This window comes from Taurulus bubalis, assembly GCF_910589615.1.
Source record: "Taurulus bubalis genome assembly, chromosome: 13".
In the NCBI taxonomy this organism is placed as follows: domain Eukaryota; kingdom Metazoa; phylum Chordata; class Actinopteri; order Perciformes; family Cottidae; genus Taurulus; species Taurulus bubalis.
This window is the reverse complement of record NC_136601.1, coordinates 13,840,383-13,860,255: the sequence shown is the minus strand read 5'-3', so window position 1 is coordinate 13,860,255 and position 19,873 is coordinate 13,840,383. Positions and strand designations below refer to the sequence as shown.

The 19,873-nt window shown below is 40.7% G+C and overlaps 1 protein-coding gene across 2 annotated transcripts in view; it reads right to left on the bottom strand.

Moving 5' to 3' along the window:
- trpc7b (transient receptor potential cation channel, subfamily C, member 7b) overlaps positions 1-17,626 on the bottom strand; it is a gene marked incomplete at both ends in the record, with an annotated part of 47,338 nt that extends 29,712 nt beyond the window's left edge. For both annotated transcript variants that reach the window (XM_079228906.1, XM_079228907.1), the window contains 3 exons: positions 1,874-2,056; positions 9,942-10,704; positions 17,154-17,626. In XM_079228906.1, the coding sequence (XP_079085032.1) occupies positions 1,874-2,056; positions 9,942-10,704; positions 17,154-17,626 (1,419 nt within the window). The remainder of the gene's footprint in view (positions 1-1,873; positions 2,057-9,941; positions 10,705-17,153) is intronic.
- Between the last annotated feature and the right edge of the window lie 2,247 nt (positions 17,627-19,873).

Here is a 19,873-nt window from a genome sequence, read left to right as displayed (position 1 = left end):
ACACACACACACACACACAGGATTTACCTGATTAGAGAAAACGTGCAGCACATGAATGTCAAACAGACTGTGCGTGTGTACGTGCGTGCGTGGGAGAGAGAGCAAGTCTGGTTGGGAGAATGGGGGAAAAGGCATTTGGTTTGACAGTAAAAACACTCACTGCTCAGCAGGGATTATCTCTTTGAAATAGAGGCCAGTTTGTTGTTTACATGGGGCCCTCTGAGGGAAGTACGGAAAGTACTAGTGTATGTGCTCAAAAAGGCTCAATGACACTAGCTTAACATTGCAGAAGAAACACACCACACACACACACACACACACACACACACACACACACACACACACACACAAACACACACACACACACACACACACACACACACACACACACACACACACACACACACACACACACACACACACACACACACACACACACACACACACATCTTACATGAAAAACATTGCAGTGAAACACACAACACAAACCTCTTTCAAATGAAGACTGATGTGATTCTTTACTCATCCACCTACAGTGCAGAATGAGGTCTTTCTGTTTGTCTTCCTTTATCGGAACCGTCAGCTACTGTAGCTGCAATGGATAAAGTACCTTGCTCAAGGACTCTTGGCATGTTGAATATGTAGTTCTGCCAACAAGTCCTCATATCAAATCAACAAAATTGTTAGTTTGTCAATGCATTTCAAAACTTATGGGAATATTTGGATCAGAATATTCTTTCCTTGTCATGAGGAGTACTCAGCTTGTGACAAGAGTTGTAATAATGTATTCGTGGCTTTGGAGGAGGTTGCCAGTCTAAAAAAATAACCCATTATATCATAGTGATATCATCAGGGTTATGTCAGCTTGCCCAAGCTTGAAGACAGGAGTATAAACACATATAATCTCCTTAGCTGGTAAAACCTCATCACACACAAAAATGTCTGCCTAGCTTATAAGATCATGCATGATTTAGCTCCTCCTCCTCCGTCTGATTTCATCAACTTCAAATCAACTGCAAGCAGAGCTACTAGAGGAGCAGCAAGGGAGGACTGCACAAGCCCACTGTGCAAAACTGCTGCTGTTTCCTTCAGAGCACCACATCGATGGAATAATTAAATGTTCTCATATAACTGTGTTAAACTAAACTAACTAAACTGTGTTTAGATTTTGTCCGCTCATCTTGTTTAACTGTATGCTTTTTACTACAATGCAGCATGTCTTTAACTATTGTAAATATTGTATTATTTCCATTTTTCTTGGAAACTGTGACTCTGAATACATTATATTTGGATTAGTAAAGGCAGTATGCGATGGGTGAGGGTAAGAGGCTTACTCATGATCATTACAGCTGACAGTGGCATTACACATACAGCTAAAACCAGCTACCGGTATATTGTTTTCACCATTGTTTGTCATATTATGTTTTTTCTCATTTATTTGGCAAGGTGGTCTTCTGAAATGTTTTATCAATGAGAAGTGGGCCTTATGGTAATATAGGTTGGGAATCCCTGCTTTAGGGTATGGCTAGGTTCAGAGAAGATCGCTTTCATGGTTAAAGCAAAGCAACACAAGATGAGAGCGTTGAAGTCCAAACACTATGTAATACCATCCACCTCCTCGTCACCTGTACTAAGCAAATGTCACACTACTTCCTGCTTTGACATTGAGAATGCTAATAGGCCACTTTAAACTGATTGAACAACCATCACTGCAGTGTTTTATCTGTCCTTCATACGTGCTCCTGTATTTTGTCAATACATTCTAGCAAGATTTCAAGGTTTTGAATGTTGTGCAGTTTCATAACGTAACTGCAAATTAAACAAACACTAGTTTGGTTCGGTTGATCCATCCGGTAGTTGTTGGCCATCTTACCTTCTTGACCTCGTACTTAATGGCCAGTATGACACGGCTGAGGCTGGGTCGGTTGTAGGCGCTTGGAGGGCACAGGTCCACGTCGCCATTCAGTATGGCTTCCACTTCCTCTGTGTTCCGACAAAGGTCCAACACTCCCACCACGAAGTCCTTACACTGCATGGACAGTTTACGGTATTCATTCTGACAGGGACAGAGGAAAGATGGAACAAAGGACAGGAGTGAAGAGAAACTTTCCTTAAAACAGAATTTAAACAGGTAAATCATTTCAACAATAGGTTACAGACAACACAGCATTCTTCAAAGGACCATTGCCACTGAATGCTTCAAACCACTTCTCCTGCCTTTTGTCTGCTGGTCTGTCTGTCCGTGGGTCCTCACCTGTAGGAGCTTGGACACCTTTTGTTTGGTAAATTACTTGAGATATGTCAACCTCATTGAGACAATCATTCTCATTTGCAATTATACTATGGCTTGATTGTATCCCACAAAGCTGAAATAAGGGATCCACTTATGATCACTTTAAAGGCACACTTTAAATGCATTGCCATTCACCGGATACTATACTATGCAATATGTTTGTTGAAAATGGATGTATTTAAATAAAAATTCAAAATATTGCGAGGTAACAACTCCACCTGAAAGCCCAAAAAGTGAAACAAATACAAAATAAAAAAAAGGAAAAAAAAGGAAAAAAGTGTGAACACATAACCAATTTATTATTATCATTTTCTTCTTGGGAAGGAAGCAACAAAGGAATGCCACAGGTTAAACAGAAGAGCTGTGTAGTCTTGTTGCACTCTCCAAAGTATATTTACATAACAGTAGTCAACAGAAACAATGATTAGTATTTTATCTTGCCAACATTTTCAAAATGATTTATGAATGTTATGAACAAAACTTTGATCTTAATATGCTAAAAACAAATGGATCAGAGTTACAAGTGTGTGCGTTTCCATTCTCCTACCTTTATGTGTGATGCGAGGGTCCTGTGACACTGATCTTGGGCTACAAAATAAATGTTACTGAAATTGAATTAAATGCTTGCAAACCAGCACTTGGGTGTCTTTTCTTTCAGTATGTTATCAGTTAAATGGAAACATTTTTGGTGGAGTGGAGCAAATCCTGAAAGCCTACTTCACAAGTGATTAAGCACCTCAATCGTTTGAAGCCCCCCTTGTGCACACAAGATAATAACTTAATGGCACCAGATACAAAATATTATCTTTTTTGACTCGGTATACTTCCTCATCCACATTTTGAGATTGCTCCAAATGCTGATTAACTTCCACTTTACTACAATTCACAATTCCTGCCAGGCCTTTCCACCTTCTCTCTCCTAATCCGTCACTAATTGTTCAGCTTCAACCCTTTGTGCTCAGTCTCAGCCCGCACAGTTCTCACCCTTCTTTCATGCCACGTTCACACCAAAACAGTTGCGAATTTTCGCAACGCCACTTCACCTATATCGCGCCGCAGGTGAAAAATTCGCTCTGTGGTTAATCCGTTTTTTCGCAACCATCACAACCATCGCTGGGGAAAGGGGGCGGGGCTTATCTCTGTGTCTTGAAAACATTTACTATTTCCTTCATCCACCAGGTAAATAACCACTAGTTCTGCTTTATACTTGTTGAGGAGTACAACAAGTCCCACACACGTCGGAACATCAACCGCCCCCTTGTCTGGGTTCATAATATTATCCGTAGTCGCACACAGCTCTGACTCCTCCAGGACGAGTGTCTGAGTGAAGCCGCTTGTGTGTCTGGTGTGAACCTGCCCTCGCCCTCCTGGCTTGTTCTGGTATTCAGTATTTGGCTGAGCAGATAATCAGTCAGCAGATGGGAGCTTCTATAAAGTCCCCAAGGAGTGAATCTCATAATGCCGAGTTTGTTCAGTCAAACCACTAAAGTGTATTGATAATGCCTGCTTTCATATAACCATTCACACAGGCCTCCCCCAAGGTCATCACATCAGCAATCAATTAAACAAGGGAGAAAATTACCAGTTCTACTTTGTGAAGAGGTACACAGTATGAAGGCAAAGTATGGGCAACACTTTCTATGATGGCAGTGTTTCCCCTATTCATAAATATCCATAATGCTTTATTACAATAAGCATAGCACATCATGAAATTAGACTTCTAAGGTCAAGTAAAATACATCTCCATAATTGGTGGTCACTCACTTTTTTTTTGCAAGGATCATAGTGTATTATAATGTCCATAGCTATAATACATTATAATGCAGTATAATTACTGTTATAATGCATTATAATACTGTCAGTTATTCTAAGTAGTCATGGTTATTTAAGAATGCATATAACTTATGTTATAAGTTATATAAGAAGATTATAACACATAAGTATGTTTAGACAGGCTCCAAAAAAACAAGTAACAGAATATGTACTTCATTTCGGTGCACTTACTGACCTTAGACATCATTTCCATTTCTTCCATGTTTGACCTTTGTATTGAGGGAGTTCCATTCTTGTATGACTTATATATAGTATCTGTGTTGCATTTAAAATGGTGTAACCAGTTTAGTGAAGTCAGTGTGCTCGTAATCTTGAATACCAAACAGCTGCAAGATATGTCATACATTTTAAAATCGGGCCCTTCAGGCTTGGCTTTATCATTGAAAACCTGCATGTTAGATAAGGTTGGTCAAAAGGATATTCACTATCTGCAAATTAAAAAGTAAATCCTGGGCAAGCATCTATTGGCCCACATGAAGGAGAAGGTGGCATTTGGTGTCCGTCACCTTTAGGCTGCTAAATGAAATAAATCAATAACAATCGTATGACTGCTTACATTCAGGGAAAGGAGAGCTTCAGAGTAGCGCATGTGCAAGAATGTTTTCTTAACCATAGGACATCATGAGACACACATCAAGAACACACCACACCACACACATGCAGCATATGTGAAAATCCAATCACAATTCAGGGTATGTGCTTTGTGCCTTGGGGGGCTGAGATAAAAGAAAGGGGAATGATTGTGAGATTGAAAAATGGAGACTGAGCAGTGTGAAGCAGTGTAAGAATGGTTACAGCTGAGGGAACGGAGAGTGACAAGCCACAAACATGGAGAGAGAGATAGAGAGAGATGGAAGATGGAGGGATGAGAAGAAGAGAGGGATATAAATAGATTGTATTACTGCACGTCAGTGGACATTCACCACCCGTTTAGCTGTTTTTCACTTTCTCTGTGGCTGTGCGTCTTAATTCAAACTAAAATTGCTATGACGCAAGAACAGAGTGAGTGATTTACAAAATGAAATGACACCCTTCACTGCCTCTCTCCTTTCTCTCCTAAGGGTGAGTGTGTGTGTGTGTGTGTGTGTGTGTGTGTGTGTGTGTGTGTGTGTGTGTGTGTGTGTGTGTGTGTGTGTCCAGAGGCTATCATGATAAATTAATGAGCTGTCTAGAAAAGTAAGATCTTTGAAGACACATTTTAGGCTGTAGGGAGGTCCTGCTATGCCTTAAGTTGTCCCGACTCCCCACATTAGCATTCAACATGAAACACTTTTACGACTCTTAGCTCTGCACATTGACTTTTGCAAGAGTGATGTTAGTGTATGCTTGCACTTGACTGTGTGTATACATGTTTTTCTCTCAAAGTGGATACAAAAGCTCTGTCCCATACTGCATTCTGATGCTGTACACACATTTAGAATGTAACATTGTCAAATTAAGCATACAACCTTTACTATGTTAGCATGTTAGTGTCCTTTATTCTTTTAATCTCAAAATACAGAGGTTCTGTGTTGTGCCCCATTGGCTCGCTCATGGCCATCTCTCTGCACTGTGCTCATACGGCAGTTACAGCTGATGACACCGCCCCGACCAACGGCGCCATAGCAGAAACGTAGCGCTCACTCCGGTGCCCCCTCAGGTAAACACTGTCAGCCTGTTCGTGTTCGTCTACCCATTGAGAGCTATGTGAAGGCAGATATGCTCTGAATTCTGTATAGAGAACCTCTAAAGTTGAATGTTGGCCGCTAAATGGCCATGGCCATGGCAGCTGTAGCTCATGGGGATGAGTGGTTGTCCTGCAACCACAGGGTCGCCGGCTCGATTCCCAGCCTCCCCGTGGGTCACATGTCGAAGTGTCCCTGAGCAAGACACCCAACCCTAAATTGCTTCCCGGGTGCCGATCAGGGCTGCCCACTGCTCCTTAATACTAAGGATGGGTCAAATGCAGAGAATACATTTCATGTATGTACTATGACAATAATTGAATCTAATCTATCTAAATAATGTGTTATTCACAAACTATACTGTCAGATCACATTTTCTCAAGTATGACAGCAATGGTTGCTTATTGTTTTTTTTTCTTCTATGTCCTAGCATGTTTGATTTCTCCTTATGAAACAGGATTGTCTCAGGCTATTGGCATGCTTTCTTCAATTAGTTGATATTTTTAGGTTATGAAAAGATGATGTGAAGAAGAGCAGGGAGACCAATAAAGAGAGAAGACAGGGTGATAATGAGATGTTAATGAGACAGATGAGCCCAAACACACCACTGGTCCCTCAGGTGAGCCCTTCTCATTAATTTGTCTGGAGACAGGGAGCCGAATGACAAGCAGAAAGGCTGACTGACAAATACAAAAGTGGGCAGAAAAGATTAAGGAATGGATGAATGAGGACAATCAGAAATATACAGAAAGAGAGAAATGCAGTAACACATGGGCGAACAAAGGGGACAAACAAGAAGAGAATCATTATGCCATTGTTATCTGATCGTTCAATTAGATGATACATTCATGATCATTAATGATCATTAATTATCTTGACTATACATATAATTCAGTATGTAATCAATAGGAGCAAAGTCAGCCACTCTAAAGTGAAACACTCCTTAATGCCCTGTAAATATTCCATGGAGTCATCGTGTATACACCGCCTACTGTACAGTATACACCACTAAAAAGATAAACTAAGAGAAAACACACCAGAAGCTTCTGGCAACAAACCACACATGACTAACAGTAAACATTTGGTCTGAAAATAACTAATTAGCAAGCTAAGATCACATGAGACTGTTGCTCACAAAATGTCTTACAAAAAGCGTCACCTTTTGTTTTCTTGCTTACTTAACTCTTTTCGCTAAATATCTCAAAACTGTCTTTTGACTGTAAGTAAGAGCATATACAATAGGAATCGTTATACAGGTTTCGTTTCATTTTCTTTCCTTGTGAAGCATGGCTTTATAAATCTGTTTCTATAGCTTTATAGCTTATAGCTTTTATGGCATGTCTGCTTATGGTTGCCATTTATTTATACTGTAATAATAGAATATTATCAAATACAGGGATGTTTGAAATTTTGCAGCTATATCGGGCAGTATATGTTTTAACCTCGCACACATAACAAACCCCACATACATTTCATTTTTGTTTTTTAATTGATTTGCCATTTGGTTATATACATTGATAACAGACACTTTCCTTAATGATATCAGAATAATAATAATGTGTGTATTGGTCAGCCTTACTGGTTGGTTGTTGACAATATATATATATATATATATATATATATATATATATATATATATATATATATATATATCAAGGGTGTAGGTTTGGTCTCAGCATTGGTAGGGACCCTCCTTTTTCCACCCAAAAAATGTGTCTGGAGCCACAAAAGCTATTTGATATCAGAGCTTATAAAGTTGTCATATTATATATACAAAAACTATAGTTTGTTGTATTTATGAAATCATAGAACAAGAATAAAGACAATTATTGACATTGTATTGCTATTGTACCTGTTATAACTATCAAACTCTTATAGAGAGGAGAAAACAAATACTGTCATGTGTTGACTACACAAAACTATGCGGAGTAAAGTCCTATCAATATTTGTAGCTAATGTGGTAGAGGGTTCGTCCTCGGACTGCAAGGTAAAAGGTTCGATCTCCACGTGAGGTTTATATTTTAAACGCATATCTTTTGCTATATTTACACTGAGCGTCCACACTACGTCGGACTTTTATATATATATTTTTTTTTTATATGTCTAAAATTTGGATGTTCATTTTGTTTACGGAGTCACACTGTGCTAATCTTAATATCTGTGGCACATTGATTTGAAACAGGTGTATAAACTGGCACAGTGGAGGGAATCGTCTCCCTCACCTCACACTGCTACTGAAAGCTTGCCTAAAACCTGCCACACTGTAAGTGAGCCTCCGGTCTGAGTCAATCAACAGATTTAAATCCTGGTTAATAGGCATTTCAAATATGGGGGGACATTTTCAGCTTCAGTTACACAGATAATGTGGAGTGTGCAATGAGTTAAAGATATAAAGACCTTAGATCGCTTCAAACTAAGATTGTCACAATACAGACAACAATACTATACTAGTATAAAATAGCAATACGCTGAACCTCTTTCGATAACAGAGCAAAAAGACCGAGGCACAGAGAAAAAGATGAAAGTTCTTTTTTGTACTATGTTGCATCACTTGTTACACAGTACAGGCGTTTCAGTGGGTTTACTATAAATAAAGGATATGGAAAACAAAACAAAAGCACCACTGTATAAATAAAGGGTAAAATAGTACTTCCTCTTTCCAAAACAGTGCTAAATAACACCAAGATAAAGTTTCAGGAGATCCAAGACCAAATAGACTCCTAAATTATTATATGACAGGATGCTCACAAGCAATGTAACATTTAAAAAGTATGTTTTTCTTCAGAGGCTGCAGACACACTGAACCATATTTCAACCTTGCTTACATCACCATTCTCTACATGAGCTAAGAAAATCAATGATCTCATCGGTAACACTAGCCAACATATGAGAACAATCTGTTCTTTTAATCTACCGCTGATTACAAGATGCTCATTTATCTGTTGACAACCCTCCTTCTTGCCGACAATGTGCAGCTGAACCCGAGGCCTGTCTCTGCGCTCGGTCCACAGCTTCCAGCTGAGACACTTTCCAATCAAGATAAGATTGGTCTGCAGGGACGTTCAATTGCTCTATCATCTGGGATCCACACACAAAACCAAAAGGTCTTCTTGGGGGACACTTGAACATTCAAAGCATTAAATCAAAAAGGTAACAACCTAAAAAACTGTTAAATGAGTTAAATCTGGACTTCCTAGATTAGATTATAGATTAGAAAACTTTATTAATCCCCAGTGGGGAAACTCATTTTCCACCAAAAACTCATACAGACATGAATAGACTCATATAAACCACAATAGATACAGGGCTGTTCCTGTGTCCATAAAAACATGGTTGACCAAATTGTTACCTTTGCACCGCAAATGTCCTTTAATATGATGTATATAGACCACCCCTCATCAGACACTATGTTTTATAAAACATGTTTTTTTTTAATACTACCACATATACAGTAAATGTCAATATTCATTTGCTAAGTACGGCATCAGAGGATGGAATAAAAAAAGATCTCTTAAAGATGTTTTTAATTGCTGTGGTTAACTTGGATCATCTTTCCCAAGTAAATGGACTTTCAAATTAATCAAAATAAGGACGTAAAGGGTCCCAAACTATAAATGTTGCTTTCCTCCTGTGTTGTGTAGTGTACAGCTCCACCAGCTACCTCTGTGGGTTCTGTATCAACTATAAAACATGTTGAAAGATTGCTTTTAATACTGGGCCCCACATTTATGCTCCATTATGTGATGTTGTAGGAAATAATACTTTCAGCTACACTGATGTAACCATCCTAAAATAGTAAAATGTGGTCTGAGTGTTCTTTAAAAAAAGACTGTCTCTACAGCTTGGCTTTCAATTATAATTGTTGGACACGTTCGTTCCTAGTTCCTTAATCTTGTTAGCGTTTGAGCGAAGCACTCTATGTATTGTGTGTGTGTTTGTGTGTTTGTCTTCTGAAGAAGAACAAATCTCTTGTTCACCTTCCTGCCCTACGCCACTCTGCCAAATCTTCGGTCAACCCTTGGACCCCATATGAACTCGTATGTTGGTGAAGTTGTGGGCATTTCAAAAAGTGTGGGGATAGAAAACGTAAAATACGGGCAAACCAAAAAAAAAGATAGGCAAAGATGTTGAGAAATCAGACACCACCTTACCTTGAACTCTGTCTCGATGTTGGCCAGTCTTGCCAGTTCATTGCTGAGCTCGAGGGCGGTCAGCACAGGGTCTTCACTGCTGAGTGACAGGTAAGCTGCACTGGCCAGGCCTTTGTATGCGTTCATCCTTGAGCGGGAGTGACTGAACGCATCTTGCTTCTGTTTCTCAACGCATTCTGAACAATTACAGAAGTAGTCATGGGGCTTTTCAATGCGGGCCCCCTTCATCAAAAAGATGTGGACGATCTCATACTCCAGGCAGTGAGCAGCCAGGATGACGGGAGTGACATCATGTGAAAAACGTGTTCCGTCCTCGTCGTAAGCATAAAAGTCATCATCACGCATCTCCTGCTCCAGAGGGCTCAAAGCAAGTGGGAGACCTCCACCAAAAGCAGGGTGGGCGAGAATGGCTTCAACGATTCGGACATAACCCTTGAAGATGGCCAAAAGCAGGCCATCGCCGATCCTCGCCAAACCATCCTTTTTCAGAAGCAGCTCTGTCACTTCTAGGTGCTCGTTGCCCACTGCCAGCTGTAAAGCATTCTGGCCCATGTAGTCCACACAGTTGAAGTTAAGGGTTTTGGACTCATCCAGCATTTTGCGGACCACAGGAATGTTTCCGTATTCAGCCGCATCCAGAAAACGCTCCTCCTCTGCAGTGAGGGCCGAGCCACGTTCATTGAACATGTAAGCTGGGCCTCGCACTGCCTGGCGACGCCCCTTCTCTCTCAATGTGGTGTGCCGGCGATGCATGGCTTCCACCCTGGGGACAATAAAGAGGAGAGCTAACAGTGAGGAGAATCAAAAGAACAAGGACAACATTGATGAAAATTGAATTAGGAGACAAAGAACGAATCAGAGGAATGAGTGATGAAGTGTTGACGAAGGAAAGAAAAGTGGAGAGCAAGAGAGCAAATGATGGCGGCAAGAGGAACGACAGAATCATTAGTCACATCAAAGTAACCATGGTGTAACAAGGCAAACAAACTCATTACTGTCTCCCCATGTGGATATCCGCCGTGGACAGGAACTGGTCAAACATGATCAGCAGTGCTCAACACAGACTTCTCCCCTGACCCGAGAGAAAGCCAACCAATCCATCTGTGACATATCTGTCTCCGGTCAAATCAATGAACCGCTTCCAGGGTCAAAGCTTACTGTGGGGCCATCTCAGGTCAACAGTTCTGATTGGCAAGAGAGAGAGAGATGAAGCTGTCAACCGTAATTGGCTCTGGCATGACAAACTCACACTACAACGAGTGAGTGACTGTCCAAAGAGAATCTTTGGCCAGCGGTGACTCTGTCATTATCAATGCATGCATGCACACAGCATGAACATGTATATGAATAAAATGTCTTTATTTGCTTTTCTTTCTACATGGAGCTCCATTTCCAGTGACCCAATGTAAAAAATATTCTTCATCAAAAGGGACTTTTCAAATATGACTGGCTGTACCTTGCACAGACAGAACCACTGGTAATCACACCTTGTACTGAAAACCACATTTCACTGGAACTATTTTACTCCTCTATATGTATTTTTGGGACACACTGATCTGCCACAATGTCTGCATCTGCTCTGTAGCCTGACACTCTCTGACCCAAATAGTGGGAACAAAAGCCTTGATGTATCCCAAAGCTAGAGAAATGCGAAAGAGACAGACCGAGTGACAGTGTGTGAGCAGAGGAGAAGATACTGGATATGGGTAAGCTTTGAAATGAAAAGTGGGAATGGGAATACTAGTGCTGTTGGTGGAAAATGATTACCCAGAATAATGTGGTTCTCCAGTGTGAAATAACTAATTTAGATTGAGATTGAATTTCTAAAATGTTAATATGACAATTGAAACCATTCTTGTTGAGTGAACTACAAGGAATCGTGCCAACCTGAATAACTTTAATAGCATAACTGAGACCGGTTTGTAATTCAGGCTATTTGTAATTCCCCTCACTTTTTGTGTTGGTGTGTGTGTGTGTACACAGAAGGCTGGACATTGAAGGAAAAGGTGAAAATGGAAATATGTTCATGGTGGAAACATTCCCTGGGGGCGTTAAAGCATGTGGAACTGAGAAAATGAAGAGAGCTCACCAAGGCAAATCACAGAGAGAGAGAGAGAGAGAGAGAGAGAGAGTCTCAATGTGCGATTAAAGGGTATATATATATATATATATATATATATATATATATATATATATATATATATATATGGTCTTGATTTTCAATGTACTCAATCAGTGGACAAACACATGTGTGTGACACCATCTGTATTCATACAGAACGTGGACACAACAAGCATCATCTGTAAACTGTGATTCAAACTAATTAAAAAAATCATGCAGTGAATACTGCCTTTATGACGCTTTAAATGTTTTTGTTTGTTAAAGTCATTGTTTGTGTTGATATATTACAATGCAGTATGCTGTGAGTTGTACCCAATATATCCTCCAAACACACACACACACACACACACACACACACACACACACACACGCACGCACGCACACCCACACACATATATTTGTAAGCATTGGTGATATTTCTCAAACATGAGGGGACAGTCTGGCTGCCAGCCCATTGAGATAACCTTATAGTCAGGTAATGAATCGCTATTTTCCATCCCTCTCTAACCTTCTCTCCATCCATCTCTGACTGTTTGTGATTCTGATCTGAAATAGAATTTACTTGCATCGTTTTTGTGCAGAATTACAGTCACAAAGACAGGAGGAGGCAGACATAATGGATATAAAGTGTGTGTGTGTGTGTGTGTGTGTGTGTGTGTGTCTGTGTGTGTGTGTGTGTGTGTGTGTGTGTGTACTAAAACAAACATAAATACACAATCAATCCTTCACTATGTCATTTTTCGTCTTGCTCTATTTGCCTATGGTGATTGTATTTGTACATCATATTGTGTTCAGGACTTGTCACATTAGCATTGTTGCAACCAAAACGACCAGACGTTATTCCCTACATGGTTGTAGACGAACATAATGTCAGGCTACAGTATTCAGCCACCTCTAATCCCTACTTTGGTTCAAAACCACCAATGAAAAAAAGGTTCATGGTAATGGCCTGGTTGGAAGTAACTTGCAATGTAATTTATATGGCAACATTTTTAATCCCTAAACCAAACATTGCGCCAATTCAATCTGTTACTGAGTCTCTCATGTTGTTGCCACATACAAGGCAGAGGCAGCTGCAGGTCTGTCAGAGACCCTCTCCAATTAACAACAAAACTGTCATAAAAGAGAGAAACTGTCTCGTACCACTGCTACTGGTGATTCTGAATATATTCAAACACAGCATTGCAGAAATCTCCATATCCAGCCAAGCTGCAGTTCTTTCATACCAATGAAATTGTATTCGATGTAAAGTGATATAACCCACCAATAAAAAACATAAATCAGTTGGCCAATTTGAGTTACATTTAGGTGGCTTTGGGGAGTTTCGATCGATAATACTTTAGAATTAGCTGCATTGAAACAACAACAGTCAGACCTCTTATATCCAGCCAGAAAGTAATTGTTTTCATGAGCTATGTTATCTAGGAATCAAGCCGAGAAGATAATGGCCATTAGGATTGACTACCTTTGTAAAGAATTGTGCAATCAAATGAATGAAAAGCATACCTGGATTGAGGGAATGAACCTATCTAGAAACACATGGGTTTCTGTGAGTGATGTACAGAAAGTGTAAATAAAAGTGGGTTATAACAAGCAAAACCACATGTGTTTTTTTCAAAATGTGCCATTAACTCTGTTTTACTATAATCACTGGATTTGAGCAAATAGAAAGTGCTTTTACATTTTTTGGAGATGGGAGAAATCCAATGACAAATATCCTTAAATATGTGTCACTTACTGGGAACTCCTCTGTCCTGAACTCTGCATAACCTTTTTACTAGAGCTAAACTGTATAATGTTGGGCCACCAAGTTCATTATGTTCAGTTCAAGCAATCAAATAGGTTAGGTCATTTTCCGGTGAACTGGAGAAAAAGAAAGGAAGAGAAGAAGACTAATCAGGCTTGAAATCCAATTTTGAGAATAATGAGTGAAAAAGAAGGTTCGACTCAGCATGAATATTTACAGAACTAATACTAATGAGTCACTACTTTATCAGTGCACAGACATGAATATCTTTAAGAGTTAAACTCTCAGCACTCTCTCTATTTATCAATTATACACACACACACACACACACACACACACACACACACACAGTAAATTGCCAATTTTTAAGATCAAAGGTGAGTTGCTCACCATATTTTACAGGTAATGAGAAACAGGCATGTTCATCCTCTCTTACGTTCTCTTTCACACAAAGGCGTCCAATATTTAGCCAAGTCAGGCATCCAGGAGAGCATATGCTTCTTTTCCATGTGACGCCTTTTATGTTGAACACTGGTGTATCAAAGGAGCAGCTCAGAGAAGATCAAAGAGCCAACTCTGAGGCCTGCCATTCTCAATATCTGATAGGCATAACTGCTCTGGCAGTGCTACTCAAATAACCATTAAGAGTCACCATTTACGCCCCAGCTGTGCCTGTGGATGTTCCCTGCATGGATGCAATGGAGTGTGTCCTCAAAACGTACTTGTGAGGACTTATCTCACAGTGAAGTAGTAATAGTGCAACACTTTACCTTTAAAATAATAGCTTCAATATAATTTTGAAGATACATTGACCTGAATGGCGCTATTTCATTCTTCACGGAACGTTTGTCTTTTTACTATGTATTTTTGGTGAGTGGGTATGAACTCCCGGGAAAAGTGTGTAGCTTTACGGCACAACGTCACACTACGTATGAGATGGAGCGAGCTTGGTATTCTCTGATGGCAGAGGCAAAGAGACTGAAGATTTTCCATTTAGCCGTTGGCAAGAGCTTTGCCAAATAAAAGGCTTCAAGACAGAGGCCGAGTTGACCTTCTCACTGTTGCAATTCTCCAGTCTGCGACTAAAGTGGTCGCACATGTGGGCATTTTTTAGTCTGTGTGAGTAAAAATGCCAGGTGGTCACATTCAAGCAAGTGCATAATGATCCTGCTCATTGGTGCTCTGTCAGAGTGGAGATACGTATCCTGATTGATTTGTATTAAATTCAATTTATTTTGTAGAGCCCAAAATCACAAATTTTCCATTTGCAACATATCAATGTTGACGTCTCATTTTTCATGGAGCAAGAACAATGGTCTCCTGGGTCAACCATGTCTCCTAAAAATTACGTTCCCCCAGAACTAATACGCATTCCCAATTACGTTTGATCAGAAACGTATCTCCTCCCTGATTATGTTTGTGTTTGACGTATTACACATACGTTGATTATACACGTATAGGTTGATTATACACGTATAGGTTGATTAAACACGTATGTTGATTATACACGTATTTTTGTTTTATTGTTTTTATGTTTGTGTTTGATGTATTACAAATACGTTTATAATCGTGTGTTTGTGTTTTTGTTTTCTTGCTTTATTTAAGCATATTTTAATTTTTAAACTCTGCGGAGAAAAAAGAAAAGAGGGGCGGGGTGAGGCCAGTGAGAGCCAGCTGGCCGGGGCGCTGGCCGCACCTGGAGCCCGAGAGTCGGTCGCACCGGGAGGCGAGCACCGAAAGGACCGGCCGCACCGGCCGCACCGGGAGGCTCGGGGCTCAGTCTTCAGACGCTTGGCGTCGCCGTCAGGCCGTCGGTAACAGCCTCCTTCGCGTCGGCTCCGGTCTTCTCTGAGTCGGGTTGTTTGTGAATGCAGCCCAAAGTGTGTGATAAACTCCATCTAGTGCAGTAAACCACTGCGATCATCAGCAGACACTCGGATCTCTGTGGTCACATCAAGTGCAGAATCCTCCGTGAAAAATATTCAAACGGGCGGAAGGAGTCACGGGACCCAACATCCGGTTTTCAAAATACTAACTGATATGAATGTGTTCAGAACATTTCTAACCACATCCAAACATCGTAATTGGGAATGCGTATTAGTTCTGGGGGAACGTAATTTTTAGGAGACAGGGTTGCCTGGGTCAAAGATATTTTAGTTTGACCATACCTCCCCCTTTCTTACTGTACAACAATGCAATGGATTTAATTGACACTATACATAAATGTAGTGAAATCAAAGCTACAACATTTCCTTCTCAAATGTAGTTGATTGTCATCGATCAGAAAGTCAAAGTTAGTCTGGAGTGCTATGTTGGTCAAGTAAGTAATATTTGCTGGCTTCTCAACAAATGTGTACAACTGTCATGAGGGGTGCTAAATCGCAGAAATACTAATTATTTAATAATGTCACTTTAAACATAACAAGGACAACTGAGAGAATTAACTGAATATAGGACACTGTAGCCATCTTCAAAATGACAGAAAAGTTCCCAATTAGGGTTTTATGTTTCTGTGCAAGTTTGTGACACGTGCGTGACATTGTGGGGATGTACTGTGCAAGCCAATATATGTACTCTGCTCAGTGTCACATGCTTTGGCCTGTTGTCTCTTTATTACTCAGACTAACACACAACGGACACATATACACGCACGACCCCCATTGACTAATTCATCTGCATTTGTGCTTCGCAATGAAGAAGCTCTCTCTCTCAACCCAAAGACAACATATGGGTTTGTAGTGGAAAGCTACAAAGACACCAATTCATTCAAACTCAAACACCCTTCACAAACAACAGCTCAGCTGAAATAAACAGTAACAGTAAAGTTAGTTCGCCACAGACTCAATCAACACAGCATTTACACATTTGCTGCACATTTAAGAAGGAACATCTGTTTGCATTTCAAACAGTGAATGACAGAATAATATGTGATGACCCTTTCGTAAGACTGATCCATTGTATATCCCAGTCCAGTCTGATTGATGTATTGAGATTGAGTAAAGGACCTTTAAAACACAGCGTGTTGGTCCAAAGCTGCATAGACAGGTGAATGCAGCATGGCTCAGGGAAAATCATGCTGCTTCACTCTACTCTCTAACACTGACCTCTACCTGTTGACATCCCAGGTGGATTAGTCACTGTTGATTAAATTCTCTCAACCCAGAACGGCTTTGCCATTTCTAAACTATATGCTCAGCAGCTGCTTTGTATAACTGCAAATTGCAGAGTTTATAAATAAGCACATGGACGCTACACAAGGCCGGGACACTGGTGACTTCTACGTATGAACCATGTCTCTGGGTGGATGAACAAAAGTTGTGGGTGAATACAAGACGATGACTCACGTGTGCCTGGTGTCGGAGTTGAACCCGGCGTCGACGTCCTCAACAGAGTGGTTCCCGTGGTCCGAGCGCTCCGGTGTCCGGGGGAGTCGCTTTCCGCGGTGCTGAAAGCGGTCAGCGTTCGCCGCGCCTCGTCCTCTCCACTTGAGGAACGGGTCATCGCAGCGGTCGTACACCGCATCTATCCGCGAATTAAACGGAGAGCCGGTGTCCCCGATGCTCTGGCGTAACTTTGGCGGTGTGAAGTGTGGAGAGTCCCCGGGTTCCTGGTTTTCTGGAGACGGGTAAAGACACTCCGGGGTGGCGAGGTAAGGCGGGTCTGTGTCCCCCAGCAGCGGACAGGCGGAGGAAAAGAGGTCCAGGGGCCGCGGTGAGGACGGAGATCCTCGGGGAAGACAGACAGGCTGAGGCGGTGAGGGAGACTCAGACAGATGGGCTCTCTCGCCGCTGTCGGTTTCGTGTTCTTCGTCAAACATTGGGAGAGTTCTTGAGCAGCATATAATCTAAATATGTCTGGTTATGTGGCAGACATCTAACGATGTTCGTCAAAGTTTCAACAGCTCAAGTTTCTTCTGAGCGGCGCAGCAGCGACGAGCCGAGTCTCCACCTTTACACAAGAGTGCGCGCACTAATTAGAGCGCGCCGAGAGTGCGCGCGCAGGGAGCCAGCCTATTCATTGCATTGGTCCACAGAAAAATACTACCTAGTCCTTGGGTTTACTACCGAGAAGAACACATTTTCAGTTTGAATAATGTCTTTGTAACACAGTTTTTACTGCGCTGTTCTAGCGAGCTAATACACAGGAGGACATGTACCTCAGTTTTCTTCTTATTGATGACCAGTCGTTGAGTATAACTAAATATATTTACTGAAGTATGTGTAGGCCATCCATTTTCCTTCCTGTCCAGTTAAAATTGTATAACCTCCACATTTAGTGATTTTAATTGGCTCGTCATGAACTGAAGGAAGTGTTCCTATATGTAATGAAAAAATCTTCTATACTTCTTAAGCCAAATTTACTACTTAAAAGCCCCTTTGATCAGCTGGAAATGCATCACTACAAAGATGAAAGCATGGCTGTTTTTTTAGCTCATGAAAATATGACTTTTTAGAGAAATGTGGTTCTTACAGGATAGAGACTCTATAAACATGATTGAACATACGTGTTCCTTTTTACTCATAAGTAAAGGATCTGAACTTCTTCCACCACTGCTGAAGACCAAGCACATAACCAACGTTTTACCCTGTAAGAGAAAAGAAAAGAAAGATGCACCAAGTGACCCGGGAGAGTCGGTGACTTACGAAACTGCAGTAATAGTGTTAGCTTCATGTTATATTACTGTACAATACAACATCTTTGCAGAAACCTGTATACAGCTCTCTCATTTAAAACATGCATCTTTTGCAGTACTTTGCCTGTGTTTTTATTTCATCTTAATATCTTATGTGCCCAAAGCACAAAGGCAAATTCGGTGTTAGTGAACAACATACCTGTCAATAAACCTTAGTCTGATGCAACAATGTACCCTTTCTTTGCAAGAGAGTGTGCAATGTGAGCCCATTTGTTTTGAACTCATCTTTCAAATAAGGAAAGGGGGGAGAGAGAGAGAGAGAGAGAGAGAGAGAGAGAGAGAGAGAGAGAGAGAGAGAGAGAGAGAGGATTCATTGAAAGAGTTGTCAGTTGGTTGGGGGACGGAATGGGGTTAACATGTCCACCTGTTGTATGCCAATTACTACAGACATAATCTTGTTATTGCTTCAGAGAACAAGTAATTAATACTTAACTTAGCCCACATCTAACCTCAGTGGTAGGTTTCTATTATGAGACATGCTTGCTCTTTAGGTTTAGACAGACCTGAACATATATGAAAAAGAAAATAATAGTGTGTATGTCTGTCTGTGTCCGTGACATGTGTGTGACTGTGTATGACTGTGTGTATGTGTAGTCCTGTAATTAGAGGCAGAGACTTCCTGCAAGCCCACACGGACAATAACCAGTCCTAACCTAGTGCTTTGATCCTTGTATTCACCCAACACATGCACACACATAAACACAGATCTCAAAAAATCTAATTAACAAACATCACACATGCCAAACAGTTTTCACTTTGTTTGCGTTTGGGTAGAAAATAGTTCCCAAATCTGTCTGTACTGTAGATTATCCCAAATAACTAGATTTGTTACAACAACACGTACAGGCATAGTATCTTTACACGCTTCAGGGTTTCTCCACTTCATTTTAGCTCTTCAGCTCAGTGACAAAGTCGTGTAAATGTTTTCAGAATTTATTCTAGGGAATTAAGGAACCAAATAATGAAATACAATATAACATATTTTATTTAAAATATAAATATTTAAATGTCAGATTTTCACATCTTCCTGCCATTTGAGTGATAGCCTACACATGGAGAAAACAGTAACAGCACACATTCTTTAAGCTATAAACTAAATGATATGACTGTACTTGTATGATATACATCAATGCTGGTGTTCACATCTGGACGAGTTCAGATGCCCGCTCTAGCCGCTAGGTTTGCAGTGGTTGAATTTGAGTTGCTAAAGCTGCGGGGGTCCGCCCCCAAAGCTGGCACCCACTCTCCTCCTGGCAAACTGTTCTCCCAGAAATGGGGATTAAGCCAAAGGGACCACATGTTTAATTCTTGTCTCATCTATAAGCAGTAAATTAATCAAATTCAGTGCCCTATATCGCTATTTGCTATCAG